Below are 15,300 nucleotides of genomic sequence, written 5' to 3'. Positions count from 1 at the left end.
GCGCGCCCATTCTCTCTCTCTCCCTCTATCTGTCTTTCTCTCTGTGTCTGTCGCTCTCAAATAAATAAATAAATAATTTAAAAAAAAAAAAAGAAAAGATTGGGGGGTAGCTGGGCGTGGTGGCACATGCCTTTAATCCCAGCACTCGAGAGGCAGAGGTAGGAGGATCGCTGAGAGTTCGAGGCCACCCTGAGACTCCATAGTGAATTCCAGGTCAGCCTGAGCCAGAATGAGACCCTACCTTGAAAAACAAAAACAAAACAAAACAAAAAAAGAATTGGGGGGTAGATTCAGCTTGCTGGCACAAGGTCCTGGGTCCGATTCCCAATATTACAAAAAGAAAGAGGAAGGGAGGAGGGAAAGTGGAAGAAGGGAATGACATAGAGAAAGAGGGAGCGAGGGAGGAAGGCAAGGGAAAGGGAGGAAAAAAGTGCCAATTGAGGGTGGTGTGTTGACAGCCCCCCCTCCATCTGCTATCTTAGAAGAACCTAAACTCCACTGCTCTTCTCTCCACAGATCAACTTGAGAAAATTAATGGTACTTCTGCTTTCCGATTTAGGTTGGGCAATAACTCAGGAATTGGGCATTTAACTCAAGGGTATACCGTCTCCCATTTTTCAGAATCCTTCGGTTTTAAATAAAAGTTGTCTGCTTGGCGGCAGCCCACCATGTCGGAGCTCTTTGCTAGCGGAGAGGAGAGTCTTCGCAACATGATTCAGATTAATCCATCTGCTGCCCGAGCTGTCACAACCCTTGTTGGTTGATGGAAGCGGGTCTCTCTCCACGTGTCACCTGCAAGAGTGATCGCCTAGTAAATGCTGCTGTATCTCTGGGGCGTTGCCAGGGAAGTTTGCTTCCTAAAGGGAAGCCGCAGTGCACTGTGCAAAAAGCAATATTGATCTACCCAGGCTTGTATCTGGGTGACCAGGCGATGCCAAGGGGCACTGTTGATTTCGTCCTAAAGAAGTATGGTCACCATGGTGTGACCAGGCTGCCATTCTATCATGCACGGCTTCCTGAAGAGATGGGCTTGTTGAACGTGTGTCCTTTAGGTTCCTGTGCAAATAATCCCCTGGCATTTAAAAAAAAAAAACATCTATTCAGGCTGGAGAGATGGCTTAGAGAACAAGGCGTTTGCCTTCAAAGCTAAATGACCCAGGTTTGATTCCCTAGGACCCACATAAGCCAGATGCACGAGGTGGCACATGAATCTGGAGTGTGTTTGCAATGGCTTGAGGCCCCAGTATGCCCATTATTTCTCCCTTTTTCCCAAATATAATGAATGTGTGTGTGTGTGTATATTTTTTTTTTTAAGTCTCTTATGGTGTTAGGAGATGGCTCAGTTGATACAGTGCTTGCTTTGCAAGTATGCAGATACTTGTTGGATCCTCAGAAGCCATGTAAAATGCTAGGCATGGTGGCACATACCTGTGATCCCAGAGCTGGAGAGGCCGTGGCAGAAGGATCCCAGGAGCTCAATGACCAGCTAGTCTGGCCTACTTGGTGAGCTCCAGGCTACTGAGAGGCGCTATATCAAAAAAGGAGGATGGGCTGGAGAGATGGCTTAGCAGTTAAGCGCTTGCTTGTGAAGCCTAAGGACCCCGGTTCAAGGCTCGGTCCCCCAGGTCCCATGTTAGCCAGATGCACAAGGGGGCACAGACGTCTGGAGTTCATTTGCAGTGGCTGGAGGCCCTCGCATGCCCATTCTCTCTCTCTCCCTCTATCTGTCTTTCTCTCTGTGTCTGTCGCTCTCAAATAAATAAATAAAAAATGAACAAAAAATATTTTTTAAAAAAAGGAGGATGGGGAATAAAACATGAAGTTGTATCCTAGCCTCCACACTCATGTACACACACACATGCATACATATATGACTGTATGTACACAATACACACGTGCACACCCAAATTTTCTCCCTTTTTCCAGATATGGTGGCACACTGCTGAAACCCCAGATCTCTAGAGCTTCCATGAGGTAGGAGAAGGATTGTGCATGGAAGATAGCTCAGGCTATCTTGAGAGATCCTGTTAAAAAACAACAACAACAACAACAAAAAACCTAAACAAAAACAATGGGCATAGTGGCGCACGCCGTTAATCCCAGCACTTGGGAGGCAGAGGCAGGAGGATTGCCATGAGGTCAAGGCTACCCTGGGACTGCAGAGTGAATTCCAGGTCAGCCTGAGCTGGAGTGAGACCCTACCTCGAAAAAACAAACAAACAAATAAATAAAATAAACAACAACAAAACCCAACCAGAAACAAATAGAAGTTTCTTTCTTTCTTCTATGCTACCACCCAGTCTTCTGTTTTTGGTCAGGGACCATTCGATGGTTGGGTGTCTTTTGTAATATCTGGGGAAGAAGTGCTCTGAGTTCTGAGAGACTCCTAAGAAACCTAAGGATGGAGTGGTAGAAGAAAACTGGGAAGAAAGAGCAGGATAAGGAAGGAATATGGGGAAATCTGGAAAATAGCACAAAAAATCATCTAGAAAGGGGGAATGAAGCCATCAAGATAAGCCAGGCTGTGGTGCTGCAGGACCAGAGAGGAACAAGGTTACAGGGGTCCTGGTGTCAAGAAGGAGCCTCGTCATTATAGGGGACAGAACCACACCAAAGGTGATGAAAAAGAACAGCATGCTGGGCTTGGTAACACATGCCTACAATCACAGTATTCAGGAGGCTGAATGAGGAAGATGACAGGTATTGTCAGTTTGAGGCCAGCCTCCATAGCAAGTTCAAGACCTGCCTGAGCCATCTGGTTCAAAGAAAAGCACATAATTTAATATTGATTTTTTAAAATTCACTTAACATGTTCACACTATGTTGACTGTGGATAACCTGACATACACTTGAGGAGGAGAGAATATTCACAGCCAGAGCAAAATCTCCAAAGAGAATGAACCGGCCGGGCACACCTTTTCCATGAGGCACAGAGCGTCAGGGAATGAAACTGGCTTGCCTGGACCTGAGTGTCTGATGTCCTCTCTTAACCAGCTGTGCCCTCTCACCAGCTGTGTGACTGTGGGTAAGGAGCTCTGCAGCTCAGAAGCTCTGTTGCTAACACAAAGACAAGGGTTGGGGCCATAGCTCAGTTGGCAGAGTGCTTGCCTAGCAGACAGGAAGTCCTGGGTTCAACCCTCATAAACCAGGTTGGGTGGTGCACACCTGTAATCCCAGCACTTGAAAGGTGGAGGCAGGAGGATCAAGAGCTCAAGGCCAGCCTGTGCTAAGCCTGAGCTACATGAGATCCTGTCTCAATAAAGCAAATATTCACAAACATATATCAGTCAAGGAATCAGGGACAGTAATCATAGGGCCAATGTGAGGAATAAATGGCCATGCATCGTGTGAGGCAAAAGTCAAGTCTACATTCTTTAGTCATGTATTTGTCACTGTGAAATATATATAAAAATGTATATATTCACATATATGTATATATATGTGTGTATATATGTGTGTGTGTATGTATGTGTGTGTGTATATATGTATACACACACACATACATATGTATGTGTGTGTGTATACATATATACACACACATACACACATATATATCGGAGAAAAACAACCTTAACAATGAAAGATGTACTTAGTGCACAGTTCTGGAGTTCTGGAAGCTGCAGCTCACAGTGGAGGTCTGTGATGAGGCCAGACACCATGGTGGGAGGGTGTGGTGGAGGAAAGCTGCTAGCCTCATGGAGGCCAGGAAGCAGATGAGGAGGAGCACAAGGGAGAGCATCACAGAGAGGGAAGCAGAGAGATGGAAGGATAAAAGGAGGAAGAGAGAGGGGGAGGAGGAGAGACATATTGTGGTGGTTTAATGTGAAATGTCCCCCATAGCCTCGTGTGTGGGAGACTGAGCCTCATGCTTAGTCTCCAGGTGGTGGAGCCTTGCCACAGGTATGCCGCTGGGTGAGCCTTGAGATTTTATTGCCCAGTGCCTGCTCACTCAGAACACTTCCTTCCTGTGGTTGTGACACACGTGATGCCCCAGCTGTCTGTTCTGCCATGCTTTTCCCCACCATCATGAGACTTCCCCTTGAAACTTGGGGCTGGGGAGATGGCTTAGTCCTTAAGACATTTGTCTGAGATGCCTAAGAACCCAGGTTTGATTCCCCAGTACCCATGTAAGCCAGATGCACAAGGGGGGAGGGCACATGTAAACTTGAGCTCCTTTGCAGTGGCTGGAGGCTCTGGTGTACCCATTCTCTCTCTCTCCCTCTCAAGAAAGAAAGAAAGAAGGGAGGAAGGAAAGAAAGGAAGGAAGAAAGCCAGCCAGTCAACCAGCCAGGCTTGGTGGCACATGCCTTTAATCCCAGAACTTGAGAGGCAGAAGTAGGAAGATCACTGTGAGTTTGAGGCCAAGAGGCCAACCTGAGACTGCACAGTAATTCCACATCAGCTTGGGCTAGAGTAAGACCCTATCTCAAAAAAAAAAAAAAAAAAAAAAAAAAGCAAAGAAAAGAAAGAAAGAAAAAGAAACTGTAAGCTGAATAAACCCTTTTCTTCCAGCAGCTGCCTCCAGGAGGGTGGTTTGTCCCTGCAACCAGACAGTAACTGCTACATAAAGCCTGTGAAGGCACACCCCAAAGACATACTTACTCCAACTAGGCTCTAGCTACTGATAATTGATTCAACTAGGAACTCATCCCTGGATGAATCCATCACCTCATTAGTCCAATCACTTCTCAACAGCATTACCAGCTGAGAACCAAGCACAGGAGACTTGGAGGACATCTTATACCCAAATCATAACCCTGGCAGGTAGAAAGTTCTAGTGTTACCATTCTTATGAGCTCTTTTCCACAGCTTCATTCACGGGATTCCTTCCCTGCCATGAATTCCCACACTGAAGGGCTATCACAGGTACTTGGGTCCATGTCTTTAATAAATGTGCAGAAGTCTTTCAGGACAGAAAAAAAAAGTCATGTCTTGGGGGCTGGAAAGATGGTTCAGCTGACAAAATATTTACTATGCATATATGGGGGCCTGAGTTCAGGTCCCAGTACCCATGTAAAATTTGAAGAGGTGAAGTGCATCTCTGTACTTCCAACACTGGGGAGGAAGAGACGGGAGGACCAGTGGGGCAAGTGGCCAGAGAGTCTAGTCAGATTGGTGAGCTATGGATTCAGTGAGAAACCCTGTCTTTAAGAACCAGGTAGAGAACAACTTCTGGCTCCCATAGGAACACATGTACATGTGAACCAAATACATATGTACCCACACACATAAGAGTATGCATATATGCATGCATGCATACCACATACACAGAAAGAGGAAAAGAGTAAAGGAATGAAAGAGGGGTGAGAGTCAAGTTCTATAGCAAGATGGTTCTCTTGAAACTGCCCACCACACCACTGAGCACAGTTGGTACCTAAAATATATTTGCTGATGTATACAGAAGATATATCTATTTTAAAGACTAAAAAGTCCGCTTTTTCACTTAAAGCTTTCCTCTTGTATAAGCTAGTCATAATCCTCTAGGGAGGAAAAAAAAATAGCCTTTTCCTCCCTTTCCCTACATCAGGGCATGAATGTGAGATTTCAGAAGCGACGCATATCCGGGGCAGCATGTTCCATGACATGACTCGTGGACTCTAAGGCTCCATACCTTATAATTTATTAGAAAATTATATGTTGGATTCAGGATCACTAATTGTTAAGCATCAGTTTGGCTCGCTTATTAATGAGCAGCATTTGCTAATTGCTAGGCCACCTATCATAGACCAGGGAGGCCCGACTATCACCTCACAGATGAAGCCTGGCAAGAAAAGTGCTGTGAGGGGCTGGAGAGATGGCTTAGTGGTTAAGCGCTTGCCTGTGAAGCCTAAGGACCCCGGTTCGAGGCTCGATTCTCCAGGATCCATGTTAGTCAGATGTACAAGGGGGCGCATGCGTCTGGAGTTCGTTTGCAGTGGCTGGAGGCCCTGGTGTGCCCATTCTCTCTCTCTCTGTCTCCCTCTTTCTCTCTCTCTGTCTGTCGCTCTCAAATAAATAAATAAAATAAAATAAAATAAAAAGTGCTGTGAAACCCTCACGTGTCACACAACTCCTCACACCCTTCCTCTTCTGGTAAGAGTCCTGGGATTTCACAGTGGAAACAAGAAACACGAAGCTCTCTCTCCCTCTCCCTCCCTTTCTCTCTTTCTATGTGTGCGTGTGTGTGCGTGCTATGGTGTGTGATGTGATATATGTGTAGTGTATGCACATGTGCGTGAAGATGTTCGCCCTGTGCACATGTGTGTGGAGGCCGGGAGGAACTCTGGGAGTCCTCCTTTTTTATGTTTATTTTTTGGTTTATCCACATGTTTTCTTGAAATGGAGTCTTTCACTCAATCCAGAGCTGCCACTTTTTTTTTTTTAATCAGCAAACCCAAGCAACTGTGAGTCTCTATCCCCCTTAAAGGACTGATGTTACAGAACATGTATGGCCATGGCCAGCTGTTTTCATGAGTGCTGGGGAATCAAACTTTAGTGGCCTCATGCCCTCTGTTTTGCTCAGCCATCTCCCCAGCCACATGAACATAATGTTATGATTAATAAAATTTAACTTGCTATTGATGCATAACTGCATTCATGCTGGGTTTTTTTGTTTGTTTTTTGTCCAGAAACCACAACCAGTAGGTTGGAGGAAGTGGTCAGTGGGTAAAGTGATTGCCTAACAGATATGAAGACCTGAGTTCGATCCCCAGAGAACCCATGTAAAATGCCATACGTAGTGATGAGCACATGTAATCCCACTGGGAAGGTGGAATCAAGAAGATCTCTTTGGCTCAATGTCTCAAAGTCTAACTTTCTTGGTAAGTTCCAAGCCAGTGTGAGACTCTGTTAGTTTTCACGCTTGGTCTCTCACCCTTTTTAGTGGTACCTGCCCCCTCTCCATCTGAGCCTCTGGTATAGACAAACAGAGACAGAGAACCAACAAGAAATCTTGAAAGCCAGCTCTTTAGGTCAGACAAAAACAACAATAATAATAATAAGGCAAGTATGGTGGCACAGGACTGTAATCCCAGGTACTTGGGAGGCTGAGACAGGAGGATGATAGGTCCAAAGCCTGGCTGGGCTACAGAGTGGGTTTAAGGCCAACATGGGCAGCTTAGCAAGATCCTGTCTCAAAATACAAAATTAACAAAAGGCTGAGGTGTAGGAGTACAGCTCAGTGGTGGAGGTCTTGCTTAGCATTAATGAGACCCTGGGTTCAGTGATCAATACCAGAAAAAAAATGCATAAATGGAATATATTCCCTTAATGCAAAAATCTCATAATGTGTTGCCTGCCAAGAAATCTAGTATCCAAAGACTCATCTAATCTAATGCTGTTAGGCATAGAAAAATCTCCCATTATCCTATCCTAAACTAGAGTTAAATAATAACTATTAAAATACGAGTATCATGGGGTGAAGGAGAAAATAACATGTCCTGATGATTAAGAAACCAAATCGTATCTGCTTAATATTATCTAAAGGACCATAAAATTCCTTTCCGACAACTAAATACCCCCATCAACTATTAACAAATTAAGCACTGGCTAAGTTAAGATACATTAAAAGGAGATCATTGGCAGAACATTCCATGCTGTACACCAGAGACGCATGTAACATTCGTGACTCATCATTGCAGCTCCATTATCTTGTCTTTCCAAAGTGTATATTAATCATCTGTTAATGCTACCGTAACTAGCAAAGTACAAACTAATGTCTCACAGAGTACATTCAGCTATGACTGATGTTTGCTGGGCAGCTGACTGGGGATGTAGCTCAGCAGGAGAGTGCCTGCCTAGAATTCTCCAGTGAGGGGGCCTGTCGTTGAGTGCCTGCCTAGAATTCCTCATGCATGGCTCCATGGCACAGCATTTCCCTAGCATGTGTAAACTACTAATTCTATCACAAAAAAAGTGCTTGCTTACAAAAGTGTCTCACTCTTTCTTTCTGTTGCTGATACTTTTTGTTATGTTGTCTAACACAGCTGGAGAACGGCCTCTCCTGCCTTGAAGGACACTCGGGGAGAAAGTACCATTTGGCCAAAGTATGAAGTTTAACGTCTTCTAAGTTCATCATTTCAATTTCATCTCTTTAAAAGCTGAAGGTCAGTGGGTCTTCAAGCATGTGTCATTGAAGTTTAAATACCCCTCCAGGTGGGGCTGGGGAGATGGATTAGTGGTTTAGCGCTTGCCTATGAAGCCTAAGGACCCCGGTGGGGTCCCAAGGTCCTGATGAAGGGGTTTCTTGGTTGGTGGTTTGGGGTATAGGACTGTGTGGTCAGGTGGCCCAAGGGGACAGAGGGAAGGGGGGAATGAGATAAGGCAGACTGGTGTCTCGGCGGGTGGTGGAGGGGCGAGTATGGGATGACGTGGTGGCTCTGCGATGCTAAGGGGTGAGGGGATGGGGCTACGGGGTCCACTGGGTCCATGTAGCAGGGGGTGATGGGACTGCCGGGTCCTGAGACACAGCAGGGTGGGGATATGGACTGCTGCGGGCCAGGTGATGTGCGGGGGGGGGGGGGATGGGCGGAGGGAGGGGGAATGCTGACCTGGGTCCGAGTGCAGTTAGTGCAGGAGGACCCGGTCCTTGCAGGGCAGGGGGGTGGGTGGAGGTCCCCAGTGTCAGGAAAACTGAAGGGGAATGGGGGGAGACTCTAGCCTGCAGACCTGGGTCCACTTAGCCTGCGGGTGGTGCAGGAAGACGGTGGTGCAGCAGCTGGGATGGCTGCTTGAGGGGCTTGGAGAACTGGTGGACTACCTGAGAGCATGCAAATCGGTGGATGTCTTGCTTTGCTCCTCCACGCCTTCCCACTGGAGGTGTACTAGGATTTTCAAACCTTAACCCCCCCCCTTCCCCACAGCCCCAAAGATCTTGCCTTTGCTTCCCCAAGAGGTGAGGCATGGTTAGGTGGATGATATCGTGACCAGATGCTCACCCAAGTGCAACAGTGGCACACAGCCATGGTGGGTAACCAACTGCTCTTGAATTGGCTAATGGATCCGCTCAGTGAAATGGAACCCATGGCTGGAACTGGGAAACAAGTTAGAACCACATCCAAACAATGAGTTCACTCTCCAATATCAAGCTCCCACCAATCTTGGGCTACAAGAGGGCCTACACCTATTAAATTATCTCTAAAATAATAATAGGTATCCAATTTATCCGGCGATAACTTCACTCTCCTTTGGAGAATCTGCTTTTCTTTCTCAGATGGGCACAGAACCTGAGGAGAGAATCAGTCCATCTCACCTCACCAGGCCCCAGCTGAAACCATAGAGTAATTGGGGAAATGAGCAAGAGTGCCGCTTCCTTGGTGAACCTGGTGCCAGCACAAGAGTGAAGGAGATGGACACAGAGAACACTCAACTCCCACCAAACCAGCGATCCAGAGACACAGAGGCTCCCAAGATCTCATCACTGAAGCAGACCTAAAACAAACCCATCATGGCTCAGGGAAATTGGCGGAAGAGGGGTTGGGAAGATTGTTAGAGCCACATGTTGGGACATTATGCACACAGGCATTGCCTCTTACCCATAACTGATGGCTAACCCCATAATGCATGACCCATATTCCCCAATGAGGAAGGTCCCTTAAAAGGGGGGGAGGACAGAGAGGAGGCTAGTGAACATGGCTGTTTGCACACTGAGTATGTACATAACTAATAAAGAAAAAAAACATAATAAAGAAATTTCACTAAACAAAATAATTTGGCATCACAATCAACTTAGTTCATTCAGCATCTTTGAGATTCCCACTGGTGCACAGGGGTCGTGGGGCAAGAGTCATAGTGAAGCTTGCTAGTGACCCACCCATTGTGAGGGATGCCACACAAGGATCATCCTTTTCCCTGTGAAGCCGAGTCATGATGAAGTGTGGGAAACACTACAACCACACAAAGTTTCAAGGACAACATATGGGAGTCTCCCCAATCTGAGCCTCAAGTATCTACACGACACCCCGGATACTCTAACCCCGAATGCCCTGCTTTCTCCAACAGATATACACCTGTGACAAAATTTCACTAGGCATAATAAACCATTTAATATATAAATGCGACACAGTAAGAGATGAGCAACAGTAATAAAATAAACCACAATAGTGTTATATAAGTTATGTAAGCCAAAGCATGGCAGTCCACGTCTGCAATCCTAGCATCTGGGAGGCATCAGCTTGGTTTATATAGTGAGTTTCTCAGCAGCCCGAGCTGTATAAACTAGACGCTATCAAAGACACACAAACAATCAAACGAACAAACATTTCTTAGCACAAGTCTGTAACATCAGCACATGGGAGGTGGAGGCAGGAGGATGAGGAGTTCAAGTTTACCCTTGGCTATATAGCCAGACATACAACGTGGGATAGATGAGACCCATATCAAAAAACAACACACACACACACACACACACACAACTTCCATATTGTTCATTTTTGAAATTTTGGCATTTTTCATTTAGTATTTTCAGAAAGGTTAGCCAAGAGTATCTAAGGCCAGAGAAGGTGAAGATATATATATATATATAGTTTACCCCTAACTCTATATATAACAGAGAGAGGTAGGGGGGAACTACGGTAGCTCTAAGAAATAATACCTGGAAAGGAATATAAAAAGGATGTTGGTGCCAATTTATTTTATTTTATTTTATTATTTATTTATTTGGTTTTTCGAGGTAGGTTCTCACTCTAGCCCAGGCTGACCTAGAATTCACTGTATAGTCTCAGGGTGGCCTTGAACTCACAGTGATCCTCCTACCTCTGCCTCGTGAGTGCTGGTATTAAAGGCGTGCGTGCCACCACGCCCGGCTCAATTCTGAACTTTCAATACAGCCACAGGAAAGCTGCACTTGAAAACTGTACTTACAGGGCTGGCGGGGTGGCTCAGTGGGTAAAGTGCTGGCAACATGAGTGTGAGGACCTGAGTTCGGATCCCCAGGACCTGCGTAAATGCTGGGCAAGTGTGACGAGTCACTTGTAATCCCAACAGTCCAGAGGACAGGGTCAGGAGGAGATCCTTGGGACAAGCTAGGTAGCTAGACGAGCTGAATTGGTAAGCTCTGGGTTCGAGTAAGAGAGCCTGAGGCCTCGGTAACCAAGGTGGAGCGTGATGGAGGATGACATCCCATATCAACCTCTTACATATACGTGTGTGCACACCCACGTGAAAATGCACACATGCAACACATATGCACTCACAGACACACAAAAACCCACTGCAGCTGCAGTAATAAACAGAATAACGTTCCTCAACAAGAAACTATGATTCCCAAGACACCATTGTTTCTCAGGAGCCGCCTGCACAGCATTGCACCAACCCTCAACAGTCTCTCTCCCAGGCCCCCTCTATGGCTCCTCATTCTCCCCCCCCCCCACCCCGTTTCCCCTTGGGCCTGGACATTCACTGGCCAGCACAGTCCTGGGCCCCACTAGAACTGGCCTGCCACAAACCTGATAGGGAGAGAGGGGTCTCCGGCGTCCCACCAGTCTTTGGGGGGGCTGATGTACATGCACCACAGCTCCCAGCTGTATCCGTGGGCTGAGTTCTCATAACGCTGCACCTCAAAATTGTCCTGCTTGATGTTGTCGATGGAGGGCAGGATCACTCGCTTCCGGTTTTCCTGGATGCGAGACAGAACTGGCTCTGCCCTGTAGTGCAGAGAAATCGGAATCACATCTCCCCTCCTGAGGTGCACCTCCACTAGCTCGAGGCCTCTCCTCCCCTCCCCCACAACCACCAGGAACGAAGAAAAGCAACCTGGCTACAAGTTTGTAGCTCACATGAAAACTGAGGCCCCCAAAGCCAGGTGACCTGGCCAAGGAGGAACATGCAACGGCCTATTTGTTTGGGTGGTTGGTGTGTGGTATGTTTATGTAGGCAAGTGTGCAGGTGGACAGGGAGGACAGAGGTCAACATCAGGTGGCTTCCTCAGTCACTCTCCACCTTAATTTTTTGAGACAAGTCTCTCCCTGGATCTGGAGCTCACAGATTAGGCGAAACTAGCTGGTCAGTGAGCCCTAGGGATTCTCCTGCCCTCCCTCCCTCGCTCAGCGCTGGGATAAGAGGCATGTGCCATCACAGCCAGTGCGGACGTGGGTCCTCATGCCGACACAGCAAGCGCTTTACCCACAGCCATCACTACATCCCCATGTGTGGCTGTTTTTGTGTATTTCTTTTTGCACGTGTGTTTTGTTTTTGAGACATGGTCTTATGTAGCCCAGGCTGAGAATGATGTTGAACTTCTGATCAGCCTGCCTCTACCTCTCGAGTGCTGGAATTAAAGGTATGCACCCCCTCATCTGGTTTAGGCAGTGCTGGGAATGGAACCAGCAACTTCATGTGTGCTAGGCAAGCACTCTACCAACTTAGCCACCTTCTTAGCCCCCTGTGTGGGTTCTCAAGTGTGCAATATACCCTTCGTGTCTTTGTCCATGTTGCATTCACTACAGTGATGCCTGCTTGGGTACAAGAAACCTGGAGGGGTAATCCAGAACATGGGGTCTCCTCTCCAGGAAGTGGTAAGCCTTTCTTTATATATTAACACTGTTTTATACATTTCCCCTCTCAGGGCACTGTCTGCCACCTCTTGGCTTTTTTATTCCCCCTGTTGGCACTGAATTTCCTTTTCCCAAATAGGTCATTCTTGCTCCTGATGTCCCATTTTAATAAGCATTTGCCAGCTTCTTTATGTGCCTGTGACTATTTCCATTGTTTTAATTGATTATTTAATTGATTTCTTAAAAGGGATCTAATTGAATTGGTTAGCAATAGAAGGCCTGGAACTAATTAAATGCAAAGCTAGGCAGAATCCCACCTCCCAGCTGGCCTCCTTGCTGGAGGCTGCAGTAAGCATTAGTATGGGAACTGGCTCCAGGTTCAAGGTGTAGCTGGCTGGCTTAAAAGGAAGCAGATGGTCAGGCCAATGTGTGTCTCTGAGGCTGATGGAAGAAGGGATCATTTTCTCACATTGGAGAAGCAAAAAGATGGCTCTCCTAAGCCAAGGCATTAATCTCTCAGCTTATACCAGAACATAGACTTTGGAAAAGAGTCAAGTGAAAAAATCCCATTTCTTCATGCTATTTGGAAGAATAATGAGAACTCTCAACCTGCAACTGATCCTTTCTATTTGCAGCTCCGGAGTTACCTGTTGGCTCAGCTCATCTTTCTATTTAAAACCAGCAATAAAATACACTCTGGGCCACTGACTGCCTTCTGTACTTTTGCACACATCGTGGAGGCTGAAGCCAGATGAAAATGACTCTTCACAGCTTCCAGAACTTTCTCCCTTAAGTCTTCTCTCACAAGATTCTCTTCTGGGAATGCCCTTGGTCACTGGCAGAAAGTCTAGTCACCAGGAGGCTTAGCTCAAATGTCATCTGCTCCAAAAAGCCTTTCCTAGTGTCCCCAGTAAGAAGGCTTATTTCTTCTGCTTTTTTCGGGGGGCGGGGGGAGAGGAGAGGCATGTAGGTATGTATGATGTGTGTACATGTGTGTTTATATACATATGGGCACATATATGTGTGTGGATGTGCATGAACATGTGTGTGCCTATGTGTAGAGACTAGAGGTCTATGTTGGATGTATTCCTCTATCACATCTTCTCATCTTTTGATTCTATAAATTTTTTGATTTCCTTCTTGATTTTGTCATTGACCCATTCATCATTTACTAGTGTATTGTTTAGTTTCCATGATTTTGTGTATGCTCAATAGCCTTTCTTGCTACTGATTTGTAGTTTAATTCCATTGTGGTCAGATAGAATGCAAAGAATTATTTCAATTTTCCTGGATTTGTTAAGATTTGCTTTGTGTCCTAATATATGGTATATTTTAGAGAATGTTCCATGTGCTGCTGAAAAGAATGTATTTTCTGCAGCATTTGGATGAAATGTCCTGTATATATCTGTTAGGTCCATTCCTTCTATGACCTCACTTAGTCCAGATGCCTCTCTGTTTATTTTTTCTTGGGCTTCTCATCTTTTGAGACAGTGTTCCTCTAGGTTCCAGTGAACCTAGAGCTCACCAGTTCAACTGGACAAGCTAGCTAGCAAGCACTAGGGACACTCCTGTCCCCACTCCAGGCTCTGAGATCACCACCATTCCCAACATCTTATGTGGGTACTAGGGATCTGAACTCAGGTCCTCATGCTTGTACGGCAAGAACTTTACCCATTGAGTCATATCTCCAACCCCTCATCTGCATTTTTCTTCTGTCTTTTTTTTTTTTTTTTTTTTTGAGGTAGGGTCTCATTCTAGTCCAGACCTGACCTGGAATTCACTATGCAGTCTCAGGGTGGCCTTGAACTCAGGGCTATCCTCCTACCTCTGCCTCCCAAGTGCCGGGATTAAAGATACGTACCACCCTGCCTGGCTTCTTCTGCATTTTAAATCTAATTTTTAATTAATATTCTAAGCTAGCATATGAAGTAATGGGCTTCATTGTGGCATCTTTATACATATATGTTGTTACACTTTCTTATTTGTCCTTGTCTCTGATTGGCCTCCATCATCCATCATGTCCCTCTCTTGCTGGTGGCCCCCCATGGTCCTCCCTTCTGATTTAGTGTCATATATATTCCATTACTATCTTTTTCCTCTCCCCTTCCTTAAGGGCTTTTCTCCTCTCATGGCCTTCTTTCTGCTTTCATATCCTACATGCATGTGCATGTACACACACACACACACACACACACACACACACACACACACACACGCACAGAGACTGCACCTTATTCAAGCCACGCTGCTTGCACACCATCTTTGCTAATCCTTGAGCTATTATATATGAGCCCTTACTATGTTCTGGGTGCCAAGGAAAACATTTTACATGCACCAACTAATGCTATCTTTGAAGGGGATGCTATGACCAACACTTTACAGATGAAACTAGCTTACCCCAGACCACACAGCCAGCTGATGACAGAAGCAGATGTCTACCCTAGATGGTGTCAGTGCAGACCTAACCCTTGCCTCCATGGTCTCCTTGAATGGATCAGTCATCTCACAGGATGCTCTGGTGCAAAATAAAACATCTAGCAGCATCCATCACTGTGCAGTGAAAGTTGCTCATTCAAAAAATGTTTCTCTTGCTGATGAGTCTGGTCTATGGCTTTTTTCTATTTCTTGTCCCTGCCTCTAAATGGGGGTGTGTAGTCTTTGACCACACAGCCTTCTGAGCTTCCCTGGAGGAATAGCCTCCACTCAGCCACCCAAGCACCAATGAACATGAGGTTTAGAGCTGTGACTAGGTTTACCAAGGCTATGTGAGCAGAAGTGATACCGCCACAGCTGGGCAGAAATGCTAATAGCCACTGCAAGACTCAGCTGT

General features: G+C 46.0%; 1 protein-coding gene across 1 annotated transcript in view; it reads right to left on the bottom strand.

The window, feature by feature from the left end:
- The window catches only part of Galnt17 (polypeptide N-acetylgalactosaminyltransferase 17), a 519,549-nt gene that overhangs the window by 206,766 nt on the left and 297,483 nt on the right, over positions 1–15,300 (bottom strand). Inside the window, exon 5 of the mRNA XM_004662611.3 lies at positions 11,424–11,621. Coding sequence (XP_004662668.1) covers positions 11,424–11,621 — 198 coding nt within the window. The remainder of the gene's footprint in view (positions 1–11,423; positions 11,622–15,300) is intronic.

This window comes from Jaculus jaculus, chromosome 2 (genome assembly GCF_020740685.1).
Source record: "Jaculus jaculus isolate mJacJac1 chromosome 2, mJacJac1.mat.Y.cur, whole genome shotgun sequence".
Lineage (NCBI taxonomy): Eukaryota > Metazoa > Chordata > Mammalia > Rodentia > Dipodidae > Jaculus > Jaculus jaculus.
Note: the sequence above shows the minus strand (reverse complement) of the source record. Positions and strands in the feature narration are given on the sequence as shown.